Raw genomic sequence first — 22,345 nt, forward strand, 5'->3', positions numbered from 1 at the left:
CAAGACTGCGTAAGCCTACTGTGCACTTCCGGGAAGAAGGGGACGAGAGGCTTCGAAGTCTTCGCCTTCTGGTCCTTTATGTAGCACCCATGTAGTCGGTCCGGCCGCGGAGCTGGGGAATGAAACAGCTCCAACCCCACGGCCGAAGCAGCCCGGGAAAGCACGGCTAACATGTCCGCTTCAGGATCCAATTTGACGGCGCTCACCTGCCCAGAGGGTACGAACGGGTCCGTCCGGATCTTCGTCGGACAGTGAAAGCCCACCCTCCGATGCCGTGGAGGACATCTGATCTCCGGTGTCAGCGAGCGTGAGTGCTACCATCTGGTTAGACGGATCACTCCCACAGCCCGAAGCTTGGATGGAGCGCTGTGAGGAGCGAGCTCACAGTATCTCCCACTGGAACCCTCAGATCTGGCCGAGCGCCCGCTGCTTTTTTAGAACAGGAGGCAACTGGGGTGGCTCGCTCTCTTATGAAAGTTAGCCGCGATCTTAGCTATGCAACGGTCATGACATCGCAATGACGACATGAACCACCCCCGATCACCGCATTAACATGCTGGACCCCCAAACATTGCAATGCAGTGATCGTGTCCATCATCCGAAGCCAGGAAACCCCCGCATCCAGAAATGCACAGTCGGAGCACCATCCTGAAAAGGATGTGCTGCACGACTGTGTTGCTCTTTTAGGAAAGCTTAGCAACAATACGCAACACTCTGGAGGACTGGACCCAAAGAACCGCAGGCAAGGGAGAAACCCAGCTCGACCGTCTGCCGCCGCGAAAACCCACTCTGGACCGGGATACACTCGTTCGCTCTGAAGTGCTGAATTAGCAAGAGGATTCCTCATCGACTCACTCAGAAAGGATCTGAAGCGAAAAGGATGGCGTTTGCTTGCTCCAGGTGTGCTTATATGCTGGGATAATTGGCAATGCAGCACACCTGTGCAAGCTTACGCTGCCAATTCATTTCATTCATTGGCCCGTTCAATACTCTTCAGACAAGCGGCTTCTGATCCGAATCCTCCCATACGTGGATTTTCCCAAAGATCAAATCCACTGTAGAGCACTAAAGTTCCCCAACCGAAGGGGAACTAAAGTTAAAACAAAGTACGAGACACAACTACCATTGCACTCACTCTTTGTCAATCTGTATCTTTCCATAAAGTATGTAATACAAAATCATAATCATCATGTCAGTATCAAGTAATATTTACTATCCTTTTCAATGATCTGACTGGCTGCATTAACTTGTGTATACCTTCATGCTGACTGAAACAGCATCAATGTTCTCCCTTCTGTATTTCTTTATTTAGAAAATATATTGCTCTGGCTTTTGGAAATATATTGCTCTGTTTTTAAACATGTTTAATCCATATGTTTTCTAGTTCAGCTAATTAGACTGAATGATAAATCCTTAATAAAAGGCTCTGCAATGAGCTTCCTATTGTTGTGTATGCAATGTAGCCGGGGGAAGAAACACAAGCTTGTGCACTTAAATAATTTAATTCTGTATGGTTGATAGAAAAGTAGGAATTTAGGGGACATGTGGTGATTAAGAATTAATAGAAGTTTTTGACTAATAATTTTGTTTTGTCTTTTAAATGCAGTCACCATTAGTATTATCTTTGATGATGTTATTAACTGTTCAACAAAAGTAATTTTGCTCCTTAACAATGTGCTTAATGCACGCATGAATATTGGGTATACCACGTTTGACTGAGCCAAAACCAGCCAAATGACAATATAATTAATATGATGACTATAATTTAGGTAATGAGAGTAAATCAACTGAGATGTTTGAGCAGAAACAATAAAATGAAAAGTCAATCTACCTGCAATTTAATAGCTTCAATAAAATGCCATACTGGCTTTTCAGAAGACTACATCTGGTGACCTTGATAACACAGGTTTTCAGAAATGTCATTTCTTATATAGTTTAAGGAAACAAGTTTCTCAATAAGAAATCCAGCTAAGTCAGTGTGAGTCAGAGTGTGAGTCTAAGTACAGATACACATCTTTAAAATGACTCTGGTAAAAGTAGAAGCACCGACTACACTTGTACTTAAGTAAAAGTAAAGAAGTACAGCCTCAAAAAATGTACAAAAGTAAAAAGGTAAAAAGTTCCCGTTTTAACCACACTCTTTTCTTTATTGGCAGAAGTATATATATGTGTGTGTGTGTGTGTGTGTGTGTGTGTGTGTGTGTGTGTGTGTGAGTGTGTATGGGTGTTTCCCCTGGGTTACAGCTAAAAGGGTATCCACTTTGTAAAACATATGCTGGAATAATTGGTGGTTCATTTTACTGTGGCAACCCCGTATAAATCAGGAACTAAGTTTAAGGATAGTGAGTGAGCTAGGTAGGTAACTAGACCTCACATTCTATTGATACAATAATATAAATTAACTTACATTTACAATTTTTATGTAAAATGTTTGTTGCCAATTTTACGAAAGTAGCCATGCAACATCACACCTTGCAATATGGAACCAACATTGCTCATAAGGTCTGTATATCTTATGAATAATTACAATTTACACTGAATTCTGTCCTTTATATATATATAATGCTTATAATTTTTGATTTTGCATTAGGCTAAACCAGCTTTATTCTCTTTAAAAAGTAGCTCTCATAAATAACCTGTTATTTCAGTATTTGTTCCAGGGTATTGTGGCTATTTTATTTAATGAATAAACATTAATTCTGTTACAGTTTTTCTCAGTCACTCTGATGCATTTCTCAGATCAGAATTGAAATTCTCAAAACTCCCTGTTCAATTTTCAGATCATCATTGTGTCACTTGTGCACAGCAGTTTCTCATAATGAACAAGTTGCAAATGCTTTTGTACATCCATGCAAATGATTATGTGCAGTTCTCTGCTGTTTCCTACATTATCAATCGCTTATGTCATGTTGATCAAAATGTATTAATTTGGTCTGTTGAAAAGTCTCACTCCCCACAACATTTAATAAGTCTTTACACAAAAAATGGCTGGACAAGTTGTTATAATAGTTTGTCATGATGACTTTTTTATACATTTCCTCTAGACTTTTTTCTAAATCTGTCTACAACTTTTTCTTATAAAGGTCTAAAAGGAGGCTGCCCTATGTTCACAATTTTATTTAGTTTGCTATTTGTGCTGTGCAGTGCTGTCCTTTCCTTTCTGCATTACAATGACATGATCTGGCAACTAATTACTAATTACAGTACAGGCCAACAAAATATTGCCATAGTTTAGATCAGAACAGCCCTCCAGAGTACACTGTTATTGACAACATGACTACTAAGTAATTTGAGTCATGTCATTCTGATACCACTGTCATGTTCATTGAAACAGAAACTTAGTTTTGAGAGATGAACTAAGGATTCTGAGCAGGAGACTGGCTTTTGTTGGTTTTAATTCTGATCTTAGACATGTGTCAAAGTGACTGAAAAAAAAAAGAACTGTAATATATTTATTCTAAGCTAAAAGCAACATATACATGCATGACTACTACAACACATGCATGATCTTTTTCATGTGATAAATTCATGATCTTTTGCATCATATTTATATTCATAAATTGCCCAGTTTAGTTACTTTTGTTGTTGTAAAATATTTGTTAAAATTATTACAGTTTTTCTTGTTTGCTTTGACCTGGTTAAATAAACTTCCACTTTATTTTCATTTTTACTAGCCCAGCAGAGCAGAAGACAGGTCTTGCAGATGTGTAAACCTTTTCTCATTGGGTTGATACATTTTTCTCACCATTTTTTAAAACAGTTAACACGGATTTCATTCAAGCATTCCAAACTCTATTGTTTTAGCTGTGGTAACCAAATAGAAACCAATTATTCCTAACCATTAGACACTACCAAGATCAGTATGAATTCACTGAAGCACCGGATTGACACTCCTTCACGCAAATATTCGATTAGCAATCAGTCTGCAAACCTTATAAAAACAATGAAATTATTGTTCTGTGCCAGCATGGATGGAGGAGGTCAATAGTGGCTATGTCCTATACTCCCAATAGAATTGACCTTATATTGGTTTAAATGTTTTTTTTTTTTTTTTTTTAACAGTATTTTATTACTTTTGTCTGTTTTCACAGTAATTCAGTGTTCATCCACAGTTTGAAAATTGTCATGAATTCAATATAAATTTAATCAAAGCATTTCTTATTCTGATCCAATTCTTTGCAAAAAGGCAAATTTGAGAGCCAAAATAGAAAGACAACAAATGGCATTGGCAATAGGCTACAATGATAAGCAATGGTGGTGCACTAAGTTCTGTATTTTGCATTTTGTTGTCCATTGTGTAATGATTAATTAAAAGAGCTCTTATTGACCTTATTCTAAAATGCGGATGTGCGCCTGTTTTTTGCGATTGTCTTAGAACTTCCGTTTCAGTCGCCTATGGGAGAAATGACAAGGAATAATAAACGGCAAAAAATGGTCAAACTACTTGCTCTACAAACATGCATGACTATACAGACCAAGTAGAATAATACAACAATGAAATATCAGTTTGCAACATCAAACAGCGAAACGAGCAGTTTTTAATGTCTAAAAATGAATGGAAGTGATTGAGACCGGAAGTCTCGTGCCAAAAAGATTCAAATGGCAGCGCCCGCTCGTCTACGAAGAATAAGGTCAATACTTTGTTGCAAGTTGTGTTGTTTGAAGGTAAAACTAGCTTTTGTTTCATATTTTAAATGTTTTGACATGATATGTGCCTTTTGCAAGCAAAATGTGTCATGTTTTGAAAATGTGGAGTTTCGGTTGACAGCTGCTTCCAAGCAATAGAGAAAAACTGTAAGTGAAGACAACAGTATAGGCCTACAGGTATATGCAAAATCATGAAGTCAATTGAAAATAAATAAAAACTGAAAAACAGTACATATTTTTTATTAGGAAGTTTGAACTCCTAACTCCTTATCAGGAAGTTTGCATATATATGTATATATATATATATATATATATATATATATATATATATATATATATATATATATATATATATATATATATATATATGTGTGTGTGTGTGTGTGTGTGTGTGTGTGTGTGTGTATATTATAATAAAGTATTTGATTTTTTAAGTACTAAATCTACAAATCTTTACAAAAAAGCACTTTATTTCGTGATATTAAAATGAAAGACCAGAGAAAATGCCTGTGCAGTATGATCGGAAGTGGACAAAAGGCTTAAGCATTTAAACAACATGTTTAAAAGGTGTAAAAGGTGTCTTATTAGCGTGAGGGCAGCAAAGGTCATGTTAAATTCATCAGCATAATCATCCTTGCCTTTCACATAGTAATCTTCATAAACTAGCCCACGTTTGGTGCAGGATATTCTTGAAAAGGCCGTTCAAAAAATAAGTAGTGAAGTAAAGTACTGATACCAGAAAAACCTACTTAAGTACAGTAATGAAGTATTTGTACTTTGTTACTTTCCATCTATGTCGTGAGAAGACATTTTTCAAAAGGTGAAGGCTAAGAGAATTTTAATGCTAAAGCCATTTTAATTCAACTGTCCTCATCTCTTTTTTCTATCCCACGGTTTCTCAGAAGGACTGCGCATTGCTGTGCTCAGGGAGTCATTCTTTCATTTTCTTCATCTCTTTATCTCTCTTCCTCTCCCTCACTCAACTAAAATGCTATGATCTCTTGCTGGGCCAGACGTTTTAAGCCCTTTCTCGCTGAGCTTTCTCTCTCTTTTCTCCCTCTGTGCATCTCTTCCACCTCTCTGGAGCACTCAAGCCATGACTTATTCATCCAACCCAGGATTTATTATGTTTGGCCATGCATTTTTAACAGTGTATTTTTTTAGGTACACACATTTTACGGCTGAACTACATCTCTGTGTGCTGAGGAGCCCATTCTCTGATCATGTCTGCTGTTTTGCATGCTCAAAAGAATAAAAGGTAAATAATAAGCAATCCATACATAAGCGATTAGAGAAACTGGGAAATACATGGAAGTCATTTCATACTTATCTCTGTCTAGTTTTAAGTCTGTTTTTTCCTCCCTTAAGAAGTCAGGCCGAATGTCCAAGCTTGTATTGGCCTTTAGAGAAAAATGTATGGTAATAAGATGAAGATGAACTGAACTGCATCCATGTTAGCACGTCACATTTAATGTGGGAATTGTGAAAAAAGTCTTGTGTTAACGCAGCACGTTAACTCCGATAATGACCACCCGATAATGGCTATATATATATATATATATATATATATATATATATATATATATATATATATATATATATATATATATATATATATATATATATATAAGTGCTGTAAATCTATTAAAAAAATTAACTAATTAATCGCACCTTTTTAAAAAAAATGAATCATGATTAATCGCGATTAATCGCATTTAAAATACTGAAACTTGTAATTTTGGCTATTTAAATGTAAAATTAATGTAAACGCAAGACAAAAAAAAAAATATTTAAATTCAAAGTATAATTGTTTAATAGAATTTTTGTTTAACTTTTAACAGATTTCTTCATGTAAACAACATACCCACAATAAACCATCAATATCCTGGCTTGACAGCCATATTTAGTACAGAAATTAAAACACAGGCATGTTAATGACATTTAAATTGCAAAACAATCAATGCCAATAAAGAAAACATTGATTTCCATGTTGTATTCTAAGGGGACTGCAAAAAAATGCCAAAATACAGAAATTGCAGATATGGAAAATAAAAAATTATAATAATAAACTATAGAATACAAACTGTTGCACTCATTGTAAAGTTTTATTGCTGTGAGTTGAGAACATTAGTTATAGAGTAGAAACAATTTTGCTTAATCCTCCTTTACATTCATCCAGTTGCTAAGACTAGGAGTATCCCGCAAGTGCACAGAGACTCCCAAATGCCCGCAAATGAATGATAATTTCTTGCAAACCGGTCATTAAATACATTGCACACCCCTCTCGCCCTTACTCAGATACGTCACTCACTCCACCACTGACACCCCTTAACGGGCCTGACACAGACACACACAGACACACCCAACGCGCTGCAGACGTTTTGGCCCCAACGGCCTTCCATACTGGAGCGACTCCCCTTAGATTCAACAAGCATGATCACGTTCATCAAATTTGCTTAAACTAAGCGTCCTAAAGTATTACTGTATTTCACAAGGATTCTGACACAACAACGCAAAGTATACGCTTTCGTTGCGTTTAATGATGAAACACGCTAAACTTGGAGGGCTCATGCTGAAAGGCAGAGTAATGCCCTGTCTTTGACAGCTCACGACTTCACCAGACGTTCTGAGTGCGTTACATTTACATAAGACACCAATACTCCGATTTTAATATGATTAAGATAATACTCTTATTAAAATTCTACCGTGTAACCTTAAAAGGAACCTAACCTTAAAGGAACACCGAGTCACGAAGTGCGGAGAATTTTCTTTCTGTTCGCCATGCGGTATCAACTTACAACAAAAGTCGAAAGTTAAAAGTTAAAAAATACCCGAAATTGCATGAAACTTTGGATAACCTGTGATGCAACTAATGGTTTTATACTGAAACTTGCCTTAAAAAAGTGCTTCCTTGGTCTTACCTACATTTATTGCATGTTGAACACACGTCCACTACAACAGGAAGTAAAAAAAACCTGCAACTGCGATAATTGCGTAAATTTTTTTTTACGCGTTAATTATTTAAAATTAATCGCATGCGTTAACGCGTTAATTTTGACAGCGCTAATATATATATATATATATATATATATATATATATATATATATATATATATATATATATATAATAGGTGGGCATAGGATATTTTTATTATTTTTTTTATCTATATTAATCTCACTGTAATCTTGAAATTTATCTAAGTTAAAATGGCTCATTTGAATTCTGCAGAAGGCATTCAGAATATGTGTGCTACCCAAATAATAAGAACAGGTTTCTCAAGCTGAGTGACGCATTAGACCAGGGACTTGTTCACAAAATGCATTACAAACTGCTTGAGAAAGTGTTCTACTATGATAATTGGTGATGAACATAAACTATGTTCAATAAGATGTATTGGTGTTTACTAACTGTTTATTCAGATAAACATGAATTTTGAACTGTCGACCTACATAAGCTTGAAACAGCCATTCTTGATTACTTTAATCCAACTGAATTCATAACTGAACTGAACAGAAATGGAATTGTGAAGTATACATTTACTACGGACATTATTGAAGTAAACACCGCAATCAAACTATTACAGTCATGTTGGACTTTTCACTATATTCTTTGACAAGATCCACACATGCGGCTGTCAGTAAAAGACCATGCACACACTAGACTCACTATAAGTATAAAAATGATTATACTGTACAAACTGTACATACTATCTTCTAACCCTGTCCATAAAATTTTATCCTTTAAAAAAAAAATGTCCATTATATTTGTATATGTTTTACTTGAACGCATAAACTCTACAGGTGCCTCATAGTTAGATGTGGAGCTAACATTAATTTAGATTCACTGAGTAAACTGCATCCATGTTAGCAGGTCACATTCGATGTGGTAATTAAATAGTAGTATTGCACACAGGTTTGAAGACTCATCCCCACCTACGCACTCGGACAGGTATACATCCACGCTAAAATAGCAAGGTGAAAGTTATCATTGCTTGCGTAGAACAGACCCAGCTCAAAACCCAACTTTGAGAATAAATTAGGAAGGAGAACGTTCGAGGTTACTAAAGTAACCCTTCGTTCCCCGAGGAGGGGAACGGAAGCACTATAAGTGGATTTGATTGTAAAATCCACGCATTGGGAGGTTCGGTTCAGAAGCTACTCGTCTGAAAGAGTATTGAACGGGCCAATTAAGAATGAATTGGCAGCGCAAGCCTGCGCAGGTGAGCGGCATAAGCAATCAACTGAGTATATAAGCTCACCTGGCGCCAGCAGACGCTATCCTTTTTAAGCTGAAGAGACTTTCAACAGCTAAGGGACAGTCATTATGGCGACGGAGTATAGTGCTTCCGTTCCCCTCCTCGGGGAACGAAGGGTTACTTTAGTAACCTCGAACGTTCCCCTTCGGGGGGAACTTCAGCACTATAAGTGGATTTGATTGTAAAATCCACGCATTGGGAGCCCATTGAAAGCGCCATAATGACTGCACCTTACCAACACCCCCGGTGAGGAGATAGTCAAGCAAGCGTGACGCACCCACATCATGGGGGGCGCGGTCCTCCAACGTGTCCCTGGCCCTAATTTATCCTACTTCAACAGAAGTTTTACGGATTTATATATATTTTTTGGGAAGTCGTGAGCATCTAGATAATTCTAGGAAAATACGACAGTACGTTGGGAAGCGTGCAATCCCGATAGGGAGGACGCTGCGGAGGCCATCCGTTACCCAAGGGGGGATAGATGGCAGAATTTACATATGGACTAGCCCTAAAAAGGGGGAGTACGCATAGCAAAAGAGTGGTTAGCGGGGAGGGAAGACACGGGTCCGCCCAGGGGGGGGGACTTAACCGTGGCTGAATAAGCATATGGGATCGCCTAGTGGGGACCACACATAGCAGGCACCTTTACCCAAAACGCGGGCTGACCAGCGGGCAGACCTACAACGTAGTGGGCCAGCAAGTGACTCCTCCGCTGAGTCAGTGCTGGGGGCCACGGAGGAATCTGCAGGGCTCACCTGACGGGGAACTTTACTGACAGATAAAAAGGCGCACGTATCTCCGTGTTAGGGAAAATGGCGCAGCAAGCGTGTTTCAACACCCTACCGAATTGTTTCCTCAATCACCAAGGGTTACCTAATACCCTTGAGGAAACCGGCTCCACTCGCAGATTGTAAAACCTTGCAAATGTGTTGGGTGTCACCCAGCCCGCAGCTCTACAGATGTCTGTTAGAGGGGCGCCGCGTGCGCGCGCTCGAGAGGATGCGAAGCTCCGAGTGGAGTGCGCACGCGCTCTCGGGGGACGCGGCTCATCTCGGCTCTGATAGTGAAAGAAGGCATCCACAATCTAGTGGGAACTTATTTCGGTACGGCACTTCCCTGCTGCCGACCGCTATAACAGACGAAGAGCTGCTCAGATGATCTAAACTCTGAGTGCGGTCCGGATAATACGCAAAACGCGAACTGGACAATAAATAAGGGCTGGGTCTGCCTCCTCCGAGGGCAGCGCTTGCAGGCTCACTACCTCGTATTAAAACGGGTGGTAGGAACCTTGGGCACATATCGCGGGCGGGGTCTCAGGACGTGAGAGAAGCCAGCCCAATTACAGGCACGAGTCACTGACCGAAAAATGCCTCCGGGTCCCCGACCCTCTAATCGATATCAACGCGACCAGCAGAGCTGTCTTCAGGGACAGAAAGATACTGAGTCGAGGATCGAAGGGATCTGACGCGGCGAGGGCGAGATCCTAAGAGGGCATGAGAGGGGGCGGGGTGGATTAATTCGCTTAACGCCCCTGAGGAACCGGATGATGAGGTTATGCGTTCCCACGGTGCTGCCAGCCACCGCGTTATGAGAGCGGAGATGGCAGCCACGTAACCTTGAGTGTGGAGGGCGACAGCCTGCTCTCCAACTTCTCTCGGCGTAAAGAAAGCACAACGCTGATCTGGCAAATTACGGGGGTCTTCTCAGCGAGAGACACACCATTCAGTGAATAGACTTCACGTCAGGGCATAGGCGCGCTCGGGGAGGGGGCTCTAGCCCGAGTGACGGTATTAGCCACCGCAATCGGAGGTTACCTAAGTCTTCCTCGCGTCTAAAAATCTCCAAAGATCGGCGAGGGTGCCAGGTGGTGCCCTGTCCCTGAGAGAGTAGGTGCTCTCTCGAAGGGACTGCCAGGGGAGGGCTATCGCGAGGGAGAGCTCTGACATCCAGGTCCGGTTGAGCCAGAGGGGCGCAGCCAGCAACCTGTTCCTCGTCCTCCCTGACCATGCACAGTAACTGCGCGAGCAGGCTCACTGGGGGAAACGCGTATTGCGCGTGCCCCGAGGCCAGCTGTAAGCCAGTGCATCCGTGCCGAGAGCACTCGGTCAGGGAAAGAACAACTGGCAATGAGCGATCTCGGGGGAAGCAACAGATCGATCTGGGCTTCCCCGAATCGCGCCCATATCAGCTGAACAGACTCGGGGTGGAGTCTCCATTCTCCAGGACGCAAGGCTGCCGTGAGAGCGCATCGGCTGCACGGTTGAGCTTGCCTGAATATGAATGGCGTGCAGCGATTTCAGCCGCGGATGACTCCAGAGGAGCAGACGGCGGGCGAGCTGAGACATGCGGCGAGAGCGCATACCCCCTATACGGCTGATATACGCCACCGCCGCCGTACTGTCCGTCCTGACCAGCACGTGTTGCCGCTCCAACACCGGAAAAAAACGGTGGAGAGCGAGGAACACTGCTAACAGCTCCAGGCGATATGCCAATGCAACTGGTTACCTTTCCACAGGTCCGCAGCCGCATGCCCGCAACGCACAGCCCCCCAGCCCGTGTTGGAAGCGTCTGCTGAAACGACAACAAGACTGGACGCCTGTTCTAGAGACACCCAGGCCTGTAGGAACGAGGGGTCGCTCCAAGGGCTGAGGGCGCGGCGACACAGCGCAGTAACAGAGACTCGGTGTGCGCGCGCGTGCCATGCGCGTCTGGGGACTCGATCGTGAAGCCAGTGCTGAAGTGGTCTCATATAGAATAATCCGAGCGGCATGAAGCGGCTGCGGATGCCATATGCCCCAGGAGCCTCTGAAATAGTTTCAGTGGGACCACTATTTTACTGTCGAGCTCTCTCAGACAGTACAGCATCAGCTGAGCGCGCTCTCCGGAGAGGCGCGCTGCCATGGTGACCGAGTCCAGCTCCAGCCCGAGAGAAGAGATCCTCTGCACGGGGGCGAGTTTGCTCTTTGCTCGGTTGACCTGAAACCCCCACAGGTGGAAGTGCCAGAGCACTTTGTCTCTGTGCATAATCAACTCTGTGCATAATCAAAAGAGAGGGCAAATTCAGCCAGTCGTAAAGAAATTGAGTATGCAGATGCCCGCGAGCCGAAGGGGCGCTGAGGCACCCTCCGCGGGCTTGGTGAGGACCCGCGGAGACAGAGAGAGCCCGAAGGGGAGGGCTTTGTATTGCCAAGCTCGACCTTCAAACGCAAACCGCAGAAACTGTCGGTGGCGAGGAAGAGTGGAGACATGGAAATACGCGTCCATCAGGTCTAATGCTGCAGACCAACCCAGAGGACGAACGCACCGGAGGATGCGCTTCTGCGTGAGCATTCTGAACGGCAGCTAGTGCAGGCAGCGGTTCAAAACGCGCAGATCTAGGATTGGCCGTGACCCACCGCTCTTTTTGGGCACGATGAAGCGTGGGCTGTAAAACCCGCTCTCCATCTCGGCTGGAGGGAGCGGCTCGATTGCATCCTTCGCCAGGAGGACAGCAATCTCCTCTCGCAAGACAGGGGCGGACAGGGGGCTGACCCTGGTGAATACACACCCGTGACTTGGGGGGCCGTTTCGCGAACTGAATCGCATAGCCGAGTCTGATTGTGCGTATGAGCCACCGCGAAGAGCTGGCCCGCGCTAACCAGGCAGGCAGAGCTCTCGCTAATGGACTCATCGCTACAATCGCTGACGTACCAGCAGTGGGGCAGCGCGGAGTGGGTGTGCTGATCCGGGAAGCTCGCGGGTCCCACAGAAAAGCTGGAGGTGAGATATTTGCTCTCACTCCAAACCCGAGCTCCGGAGGGGAGGCTCGAGGGGTGGGAGAAAGGAGACCGTCCTCCCAGCGCTCGTGAGCCACTGGCGAAACGCACCGAATCTGCAAGCTAGAAAGCATAGCGTCCCAGACTGGCAGATTTCGGGCTGTCACATCTGGGGAAGTGAAAAGTGCCCTTTCATAATGTTTTCATGGCAGTAAAAAGTGCCGTTGGAAATGGGGCCCCGCCCTCCAGCGGGGAAAGAGCAAGTTCCCTCTTCTCCAGATGGCCTGTCCCAGGGGCGCTTCGCGGTCCGTTGCCGGACTTAGCGGCGTTCTGGGCAGGGGGGCTGCCTGCTTCCGAGGTGCCCGACGCGCTCGCTTCGCCTGAGGCATGTGCGGGGGCGGAGCAGCTCTCGTAGGCGGGCGCCTTCGGCGAGGAGCAGGTATGAATGGCACGGCGGGCGGAGCGGGCTACGGACCGCCGATAAGACATCACCCACCAACTGCTCTCTCACCGCCTTGAATTCCTGGGTGAATTCACAGACAGTGTCGCCGAACCTGGCTGGGGATATGGGGAAGTCAAGAAAGCGGACTTTGTCGACTTTGCGCATATCAGCCAGGGGTGGCGCTCCTGGACCACTAATGTGGACATCGTCCTCCCCAACGCACACGCAGCGGACTCAGTAGTCCGAAGAGCTAAGTCGGCGGCGGTGCGAAGCTCGTAAGCCTGGGTTGGACCCACCCTCGTGCAGCTCGGCCAGCACCTGCGCTTGGTAGCGCTGGTAGGTGGCTATTGCATGCAAGGCGGAAGCAGCCTGGCCCGCAGCTATGTAAGCTCTAGCTCCGAGGGAGGTAGATAACTTACAGGCTTTGGATGGGAGACGAGGCGAACCCGCCAAGAAGAGGCGCCGCGCGGATTTACCGCCATCGCGCACTCAACCTGAGGAATCGCCACATACCCCCTGGCTGTTTCACCGTCAAGAGTGGTTAGGGTGGAGGAACACGCAGCACGAGCAGAAAAAAGTGCTTTACAAGACCGCGTGAGCCTACTGTGCACCTCCGGGAAGAAGGGAACGCCCCTCTAGTCGGTCCGGCCGCGGAGCTGGGGGATAAACCATCTCCAACCCACGGCCGAAGCAGCCCGGGAAAGCACGGCTAACATGTCCGTTTCAGGATCCGTAGTGACAGCGCTCACCAGCCCGAAGGGGGCGAGCGGGTCTGGATCATCGGACAATGAAAGCCCACCCTCCGATGCCGCGGTGGACATCTGGTCTCCGGTGTCATCGGGCGTAAGGGCCACCATCTGTTAGACGGATCGCTTCCCCCGCCCGAAGCTTGGATGGAGCGCTTAGAGGAGCGGGAGGTCCGCGGGCCCGTGGGCGACGGATTATCTCTCGCTAAACCCTCAGATCTGCCCGAGTGCCCGCTGCAGAGCAGGGGACAACTGGGGTGGTTCGCCCTTTTGCAAAGGCTAACCGCGATCTTGCGCAACAGTCATGGCATCGCAATGACGACATGAACTGCCCGCGAGCAGCGCATTAACATGCTGGACCCCCAGACATGTAACACAGTGCCCGCGCCCATCATCCGAGGACAGAAACCACCGCATCCAGAAACGCACAGTCGGAGCGCCGTCCTGATAAGGACGTGCTGCACGACTGTGTTGCTCTTTCTGTGAAGTTTGCAACTTTATACGCACCGCTCTGGAGGACCGGACCCAAAGAACGCCAGGCAAGGGAGAAACCCAGCTCGACCGTCTGCCACTGCGTGTACACACTCTGGACCGGGAGAATGCTCTCGTTCGCTCAGAATCGCTGGTCACAGCAGGAGGAACCCTCATCGACTCGATCAGAAAGTCTCTGAAGCGAAAAGGATAGCGTCTGCTGGCGCCAGGTGAGCTTATATACTCAGTTGATTGCTTATGCCGCTCACCTGCGCAGGCTTGCGCTGCCAATTCATTCTTAATTGGCCCGTTCAATACTCTTTCAGACGAGTAGCTTCTGAACCGAACCTCCCAATGCGTGGATTTACAATCAAATCCACTTATAGTGCTGAAGTTCCCCCCGAAGGGGAACATGCAAAGTCCACACAGAAATGCCAGCTAACCCTGCCGGGACTCGAATCAGCAGCCATCTTGCTGTCAGGCAACATTGGTAATCACTGATCCACTGTGTTGCCTTTATAGACTAGTACACATCAATTAATGCTGGCTAGACACATAGAAACAAGATTGGCTGTACATGGCAAATAAGTGTAAGATCATGAAAACACAGATGAGATCTACTACAATTGTGTGAAGAATGATGTCACAGATTATTTGCAGAATGTTCAACACAGTTTATAAAACAGGGCAACTTACCTGCATATAGCATCAAACGTTTAAAACTGAAGCAAGATGTTAGTAAACTTTTTTTTGTCATTCATGCTTCTTAAAAGTAAAGAACAAAAAGGGGAGAAGGCATAGTTTTGTGTTGCGACAGGGAACTCAAGGACCCCATGAGACTCGAGTATCTGTTATTACACAAGGCTAAAGACAGAAACAAAAGACAAAGGGAAAATCTCAGGCAGAGGAGATGTAAAAGTAATGAGAAACAAGTGAGTAAGAGAAAGGGAAAGAGAGTGTTTCTGTGTTTCAAAACAAACTTTGGTCTAAACTTTCACAACATTAATGTTTTTTCATGGTGTATTTTCACAGTATCCAATTCAGAAATTAAAAATTAAATATAAAATATCTGGATAAAGGCAACTTACCTGGCTTTATGCTAAAGCAAGGTTTGCAGAACGTTGTTGGAAATTTCAAGCATGACTTAAAATGTGACGAAAAACTGATCTATATTCAAAGAAATTTAGACATTTAATTTTTTTTTTCAATTGCTTTGCCACACATTTCAGAACCCTGATGTCAATTTTCAAAACATTAATAAAAAAATCAAACAGTCACTACTTTTAACCAAGTGTGCCGCAAGCCTGCGTTTGAGTGAAGGTCTCGGCTGTTAGATCGCCCCCTGGGGGCTGGCTGCAGTACAAGTCATAAAGCCTGCCTCTTCCGTGTTAATGAAGGAGACTTGAGCCCAAATAAAAAAAAAATTATTACACTTGCAATAAAATGTCCCGAAAGATGGTTCTGGTCGATTAAGGCACTGGTTATTGTGCTGAAATAGGTGCAGATCTTCATTTTTGTAAACAGTTTGTTTTTAGCAGTAATTTAATGCTGGGCGTGTCATCGTGATTGACAGCTGTGATTGACAGTTTCTCAAAGCGCGGCGTCTGAGCTTCGGCAGGAGACTGAAGTGTTATTATTCGATTTCTTTGTTATTTTACCATGACAAAATGAGTTCAGCAGTAAACTATAGTTTCTGACATACATGATCTGGTGGAACACTGTTTATTCGCTAAGGTCAGGGCTTTTTTCGGGCTTTATTAGTTTGCTGATACACGCCTAGCCACCCAGATGGCAAAATACACTCGGACCAGTTCGGCTAGATTCTCGCCTGCCGGAAACTTACCCCTCAGAGCTCAGACTGACTACCTCTGCTGGACCTACTCCGGATGCCTGGACTCACTGCCCGATTCCAGCCCGAGTCAATCGAGCCAGATGCGGCGGCCGGGCAAGCCGGCGCTGCCGCATGCAAGCCGGAATCAGCCCGCGACGCCGCGAGTAGGTTATGCGCTGCGGCCCGGAGCTGGCGCGGTTGAATATAAAAAACCCTCATATTTGTTAACGTTATTACATCCATTTGTGTTGATATGACAGCAAACGCATGCTGAGAAGTTCGGGGGGCGTGGTTGATTTTACATAAAGCATTTGGTTGGAAGCTCGACTCCGCTCATTTTCGCGATTCCTCCTCTGGCTCCATCAGACAGTCCTTCTGCGCATGTCAAGGCTCCAATTTCAGCAGTCTTTTGCGACAGTTTGTGCCCGTCAAGCAGGCATTTTGCCCTCAAGGCTTTCAATGGGAAAAGGGGCTGTCGCGTCGTCCATATTTTTTACAGTCATTGCTTTTAACACAGGCATTTACTAGTCATTTTTTTTCACACTGCACATCTCCATATAGAAAGCTGATATATGTCAAAAAAGTGCAAAAACACTGTCAACATTTTTTTTCCAACAACACACTCACACACACTCACACACACACACACACACACACACACACACACACACACACACACACACACACACACACTCTTGTGTGTGTGTGTGTGTGTGTGTTCATATACAGCCAAATGCACATCTATACAAATTATAGGTAGTATATTTGTAGGGATGAAATATATAACATATAAGATAATGTATTTACATAACATGTATGTACATAATTGTAATTCTAATACTTGAAAAAAGAATGAAATATTTCGACATGAATGACATGTTTTATATATGTAAAATTCATAAGAACTATTAAGTCACATGTAATTTGCATTTATTTTGATATATCAGATTTCTATTTTAGGATCTGCGTTTCCATCAGTCTGGTCTTGTGGATTTGGTCAAAGGTTCTCCTCTACATCAGAGTGGTGTTTTCATTTCTCAAAAATCTTGGAAAGAACCTTCTGTCAATGTGAATCCAGGCCAGATATTGGTCTGCTGTGATCAGGGTTTTTTTTTACATACAATACAGTAATGTCAAATTTGAAAACATTGGGCTCTATTTTGACGGTCCATGCGCAGAGCGCAAAACGCAGGGCACAAATGCTTTCAGGGCGTGTCACAACGCATTTTTTGCTAATTTATTCATTCATTTTCTTGTCGGCTTAGTCCCTTTATTAATCCGGGGTCGCCACAGCGGAATGAACCGCCAACTTATCCAGCAAGCTTTTAGCAGATGCCCTTCCAGCCGCAGCCCATCTCTAGGAAACATCCACACACACATTCACACACACACACTCATACACTCATACACTACGGACAATTTAGCCTACCCAATTCACCTGTACCGCATGTCTTTGGACTGTGGGGGAAACCTGAGCACCCGGGGGAAACCCACGCGAAGGCAGGGAGAACATGCAAACTCCACACAGAAACGCCTACTGAGCCGAGGTTCGAACCAGCGACCTTCTTGCTGTGAGGCGACAGCACTACCTACTGCGCCACTGCCTCACCTTTTTGCTAAGTTAAGGCCCCTTTGCGCCATAGCGCATGGTCTAAAAGGGTTGAGTTTTTTTTTTTCTTAATGAGTTATAGGTGTGTTTTGAGTATAAACCAATTAGAGTCTCATCTCCCATTCCCTTTAAGAGCCAGCTGCGTGGCGCCATAAGCGCATTCGTTATTTACAGAACGCAAAGTAAGTCTAAGTGGAAAATCAGAGCATTTTACTAGCAAACAGTTAACAGAGCATCTGCTGCATAAGAATGAGAGATAAAAGATCTACTTTCACTTTCGCTCTTGGATAGGGAAACCTTTAAGCACAGACATCAATTAGCCTATAAATAATTAATTGCATTTGTTAAACGCAAATATTTGTTTCAAAACTATTTCTAAATTCAGTTTTAATTTCCAGCAAACGAATAAATGAACAACAATAACGAAGTTTGCTCAAAATACTGAATTATATCCTAAAACACATGCTGTGCCCCATATGGTCTAAAACCTGACAGGTGGGCAAATCTAAACTTGTTTTTAATAAAACAAATATAAATATGGATATAATAAATAATACTGCTAATAATAATAACATTATACAAAAGCAAATTGTTATGAATGAACTGAAAAAGCCTCCCGAGATGAAGAAGACATAAAAGCAATGCTTTTTCATATTTATGTAGGCTAGACGATAATATGTTTTGTAATATTTTAATCCTTTATATTTATATCTTATACCTATTCTTATTATATCCTATATATGTCCTTAATATTTAAATTTTTTCATATGTAAAGATATTTGCCTATTGCTCTCTTGTGCGTATTAAGCAGTGTGTAAGCGAGGCGTAACTCTAGACCGGGTTTGTTTTGGTCTAATGAAAAATCTATTTTAGTTTCTCAAAATAGCAACGCGCCAGCAGTGTGCCTCAGAACGCCTTCCTTTTTAGACCAGAACGCCTATCGGCGCACATCTGAGCGCAAATGCATTTGCTATTTAAACAGCGTAGCGCAACGCCTCAAAACGACTCTTGCGCCAAGCTGAAACTACCAAAAGACTATTGCCCTGCGCCTTGCACCACATTGCGCTGGGTGTATGATGGGGCCCATTGTCTGTATAAGTGGTACATGGAACAAAGAAACCATAAATATGGAATAAGGATGCAAATCATAGATAATGTAGTCCAGTTGAGTCATCTTTTGTGGTAACTGATGTCATTTGGTCTATTCTGAAACTTTCACAAACTTTCACTTTTTCATCAGTTTCTATGCATCAATACTAATGCAACAGTTATTTATCATTTTGAGTGCTTGTTCCAGTTGATAATAACATCATGTTGAGTAAATGAATACTTATTTATTTTAAATGTAATGTTTGAGTTGCATTTTGAAATGGGATTAATTTGATGTTTAATTGTATTATATTGAAAAAGTTATCTTATTTCAATAAACAAAGTATCTTTGACTTGCGTGTATTGTATCCAAGCATTTGAAAAAAGAGTTAAGAGTTTTGCAAAAACAAACAATTTGGCAATGGTTGTGAGTTTTGTGTCAATAGTTTTGAAAATTGACATCAGAGTTCTGAAATTTGAGGCAAAATGATTGTGAAAAACTGTAACAGAGAATCATAGCTTAACCCTATTCACGACTTCTAATTAATTAGGAAATTATTTATGCATGCATGTGTGTGTGTGTGTTGGTTCACATAGGAACTCTTTAAGAATAAATCAAAAGACTGCAATCCTGTCCTACATGATGAAAAGTAATGCAAATATCTATACCACATTTTTAGGGTTCAAACTTGCATGGAGTAAAGCCTACTCTGTTCCAACCTGCTAAGAGGTTCTTTAGACCATCCACAGTTGGATAGGCAGATTCAAACACAAGAAGAGAGCTACAGTCAGTTTCTCAGAAGCACCAAGCACAGATAAATGGAGCTTTTTCTGCTTTGTGATGTTTTCTTTATGACATTAAAATGTAGCCACTGGAACAGAATTGTGCAACAAACTGAACAGTATGGAGGGCTCTGAATGAAAGTCCTCTCTGAAAATTGCTATCAATCAATGCTTCCTGCTCGACGACTCAACAAAATAGCAGCTCATGGAAATTGTTGTGGGAGTCGTTGTCTCTGTTTTAGTGCATGTGAATACATAGTGCAGAAAGACATCCATATAATGAGTGCAGCCACTTTAATGGTCAAATTGTAAAATGAGATTGAAGCTTTAGATAAAGAATTTGGTTTTTGGACATAAATGACCCCCCAAAAAAACACTTATGAAACAGCTCTTAAACAATAAAAGTGGGTATAAAACTAGCAAAATTGCAGAGAAAGTAGAAATATGTATTGAACCCACCTACTATTAAATGTCCCCTGAAGTGTTGTGAAACATGCAGCATTATTTAATGTGTTGACATGCTTGCTACTGAACTTAGAAAACAGTACTGGACATAATGAGCAGCTACTTTACTTTTTTAAAAAAGTAGCCAATAATGTTTAATTTATATTAAACGAAAAAAAAAAAGATTAGTTTAAAGTGTCTTGTTGCTTCACATTTGTTACCGGTTACATTATAATATATCATGTCTTGTATTATTAAATGTGTTGATACTGTCATTTGGCAGACGTACCTCTATGCGACCTGTGTCTGGCTGAAAACCACGGGAGGGATCTTCTGTAGTGACCCGGCACTGTATGGCACAGCCGTTGATCTGGATCTTGTCCTGTTCGAGACCCAGCTCAGGAAGACTGCGGCCCTCACACACACGCAGTTGTGCGTGAACCAAATCCACACTAACAGAAGGAAGGACAGATAGAGAGAAAAGGAGAAAGAGACAGACATTATCAGCACCAGCTGATGAATAAACCCTGAAGTGGAATAGAATTCATTACACAAACTTGAAACACCAATCTCACTTTTATCTTTGACAATCACAGCTGCATAATTAATTCGCTGATCTTCCTCCTTTGAAATATTTATCCATGAAAGACGTTTGCCCACTTAGTGCTCACACCAATATCAAGCTATCTGCTTTGATTTATTTAATCCATTATGATGTAAACATATTGATTGTCAATGAGACACAGTTTCTAATAATCCAAATCAATCCTTCCCTAATTCATCCAATTAAAGTCTTTTAGACATGTTTTAGAGTTGTAAAATGCTGAGAATTAGATTAAATGAACTGATATGGCTATATGGACAGCGCTAAACACAAAAACAAATTTGTTCCTAAAACTAGTTTGGGATTTCATACATAAATTTCTAGCAAATCATTTTAGGGACTAAATAGATCTGCGATTTTAGCTGACAGGAACTATGTTAATTTTATGGCTAAGCTGCTTAGCAAAATTGATAAACTACTTAAGCTTTTATTTGCAAGAGTTTGACAAGGAAGGACCTAAAATAGCATTTTACCTTCTTTGTTAGACATGAAGCATTTGCTGGTTAAGAAGCAGCTTTGACATTCTCTAATGACTTGGCATGAAAATGTCAAAAATAAGCCTAAAAACCATATGCTGTCTAAAATGTAACACAACAGGCTATATTCACTCTCAGAAAAAAGGCACACGGTGGTACAAATAATGCTCCTTAAGGAATGGTTTGTACCTTTGTTAAAGTTGTACCTTTTATGGTACAGAAAATACCTTTTTTTTCACTATGATGTTGTATGGAAAATTAGAGAATAAAAAGTGTTATATTGTACATAGGAGAATGTGTTTCTGTAATATTTTTGTGAAAAGTGTAAAATGTTTAGCAAAAAATAGATCTTTGATTTACGTTAAAGTATTTTTTATTCTTTACTGCAAATGAAAAAGGTGCATTTACACAAAATGTTTAAAAAACATTGTTTAAAAATGTATTTGATATTTTATATTTATTGAAAATAAATTGAGGCATTTTGGATAAAGCAAAATGCCTTTAAATACTTCTTAAAGGAACACATTTGACACTGTTAAGGTTCAAAGTGTCGTGTTACTTTAGTGGCTCCTTCATGATCAGATATGTACCTTTAATAAAGGTACAATATTCTATCTGCAGGTTTTAAATCTTAAATCTAAATCATGTATTTAAAGGTACAAAGTGCAATGGTACACATTTGTTCATTTGTCTTAAGGTACAATTCTGTATTATAAAAAGGTACTGCCTCAGTGACAAGGGTTTGTACCTTTAGTACAGCATTGTACTATTATTTCTGAAAGCATACAGCAAGCAACTGCTGTCACTAGTGCGCGCACACATACACACACACACACACACACACACACACACACACACACACACACACACACACACACACACACACACACACACAGACACACAAATAATTTCATCTACATGCAAAACAAAAAGCTTCACTTACATCTGAGACATATTGTGTGGTTTAAGGTGAAATAATTCATCCAATGATTAGCCTTTATTATGGTACAGAGCAGCTCCTCAGAGTTATTTGTTTGCTCTAAGCAATTAGTCAGGCCCAGCCTCCCTTCTATAATCTACATGACATAAAGAACATTCTAGAGTGTTTAATACATAGCTCCAGTAATCAAATATTACCTTTTTAGAAAACAATGTTTCTGTGTTTCTGTAATATAATGTATAGTAATGTAAT

At 42.3% G+C, this 22,345-nt stretch overlaps 1 protein-coding gene across 2 annotated transcripts in view; it reads right to left on the reverse strand.

The window, feature by feature from the left end:
- Nucleotides 1-22,345, reverse strand: part of pcxb (pyruvate carboxylase b) — a 359,237-nt gene that overhangs the window by 259,811 nt on the left and 77,081 nt on the right. For both annotated transcript variants that reach the window (NM_131550.2, XM_087259874.1), the window contains 1 exon segment: nucleotides 20,363-20,525. In NM_131550.2, the coding sequence (NP_571625.2) occupies nucleotides 20,363-20,525 (163 nt within the window).

This window comes from Danio rerio, chromosome 7, assembly GCF_052040795.2.
Source record: "Danio rerio strain M-AB ecotype USA chromosome 7, GRCz13ab, whole genome shotgun sequence".
Classification (NCBI taxonomy): Eukaryota; Metazoa; Chordata; class Actinopteri; order Cypriniformes; family Danionidae; genus Danio; species Danio rerio.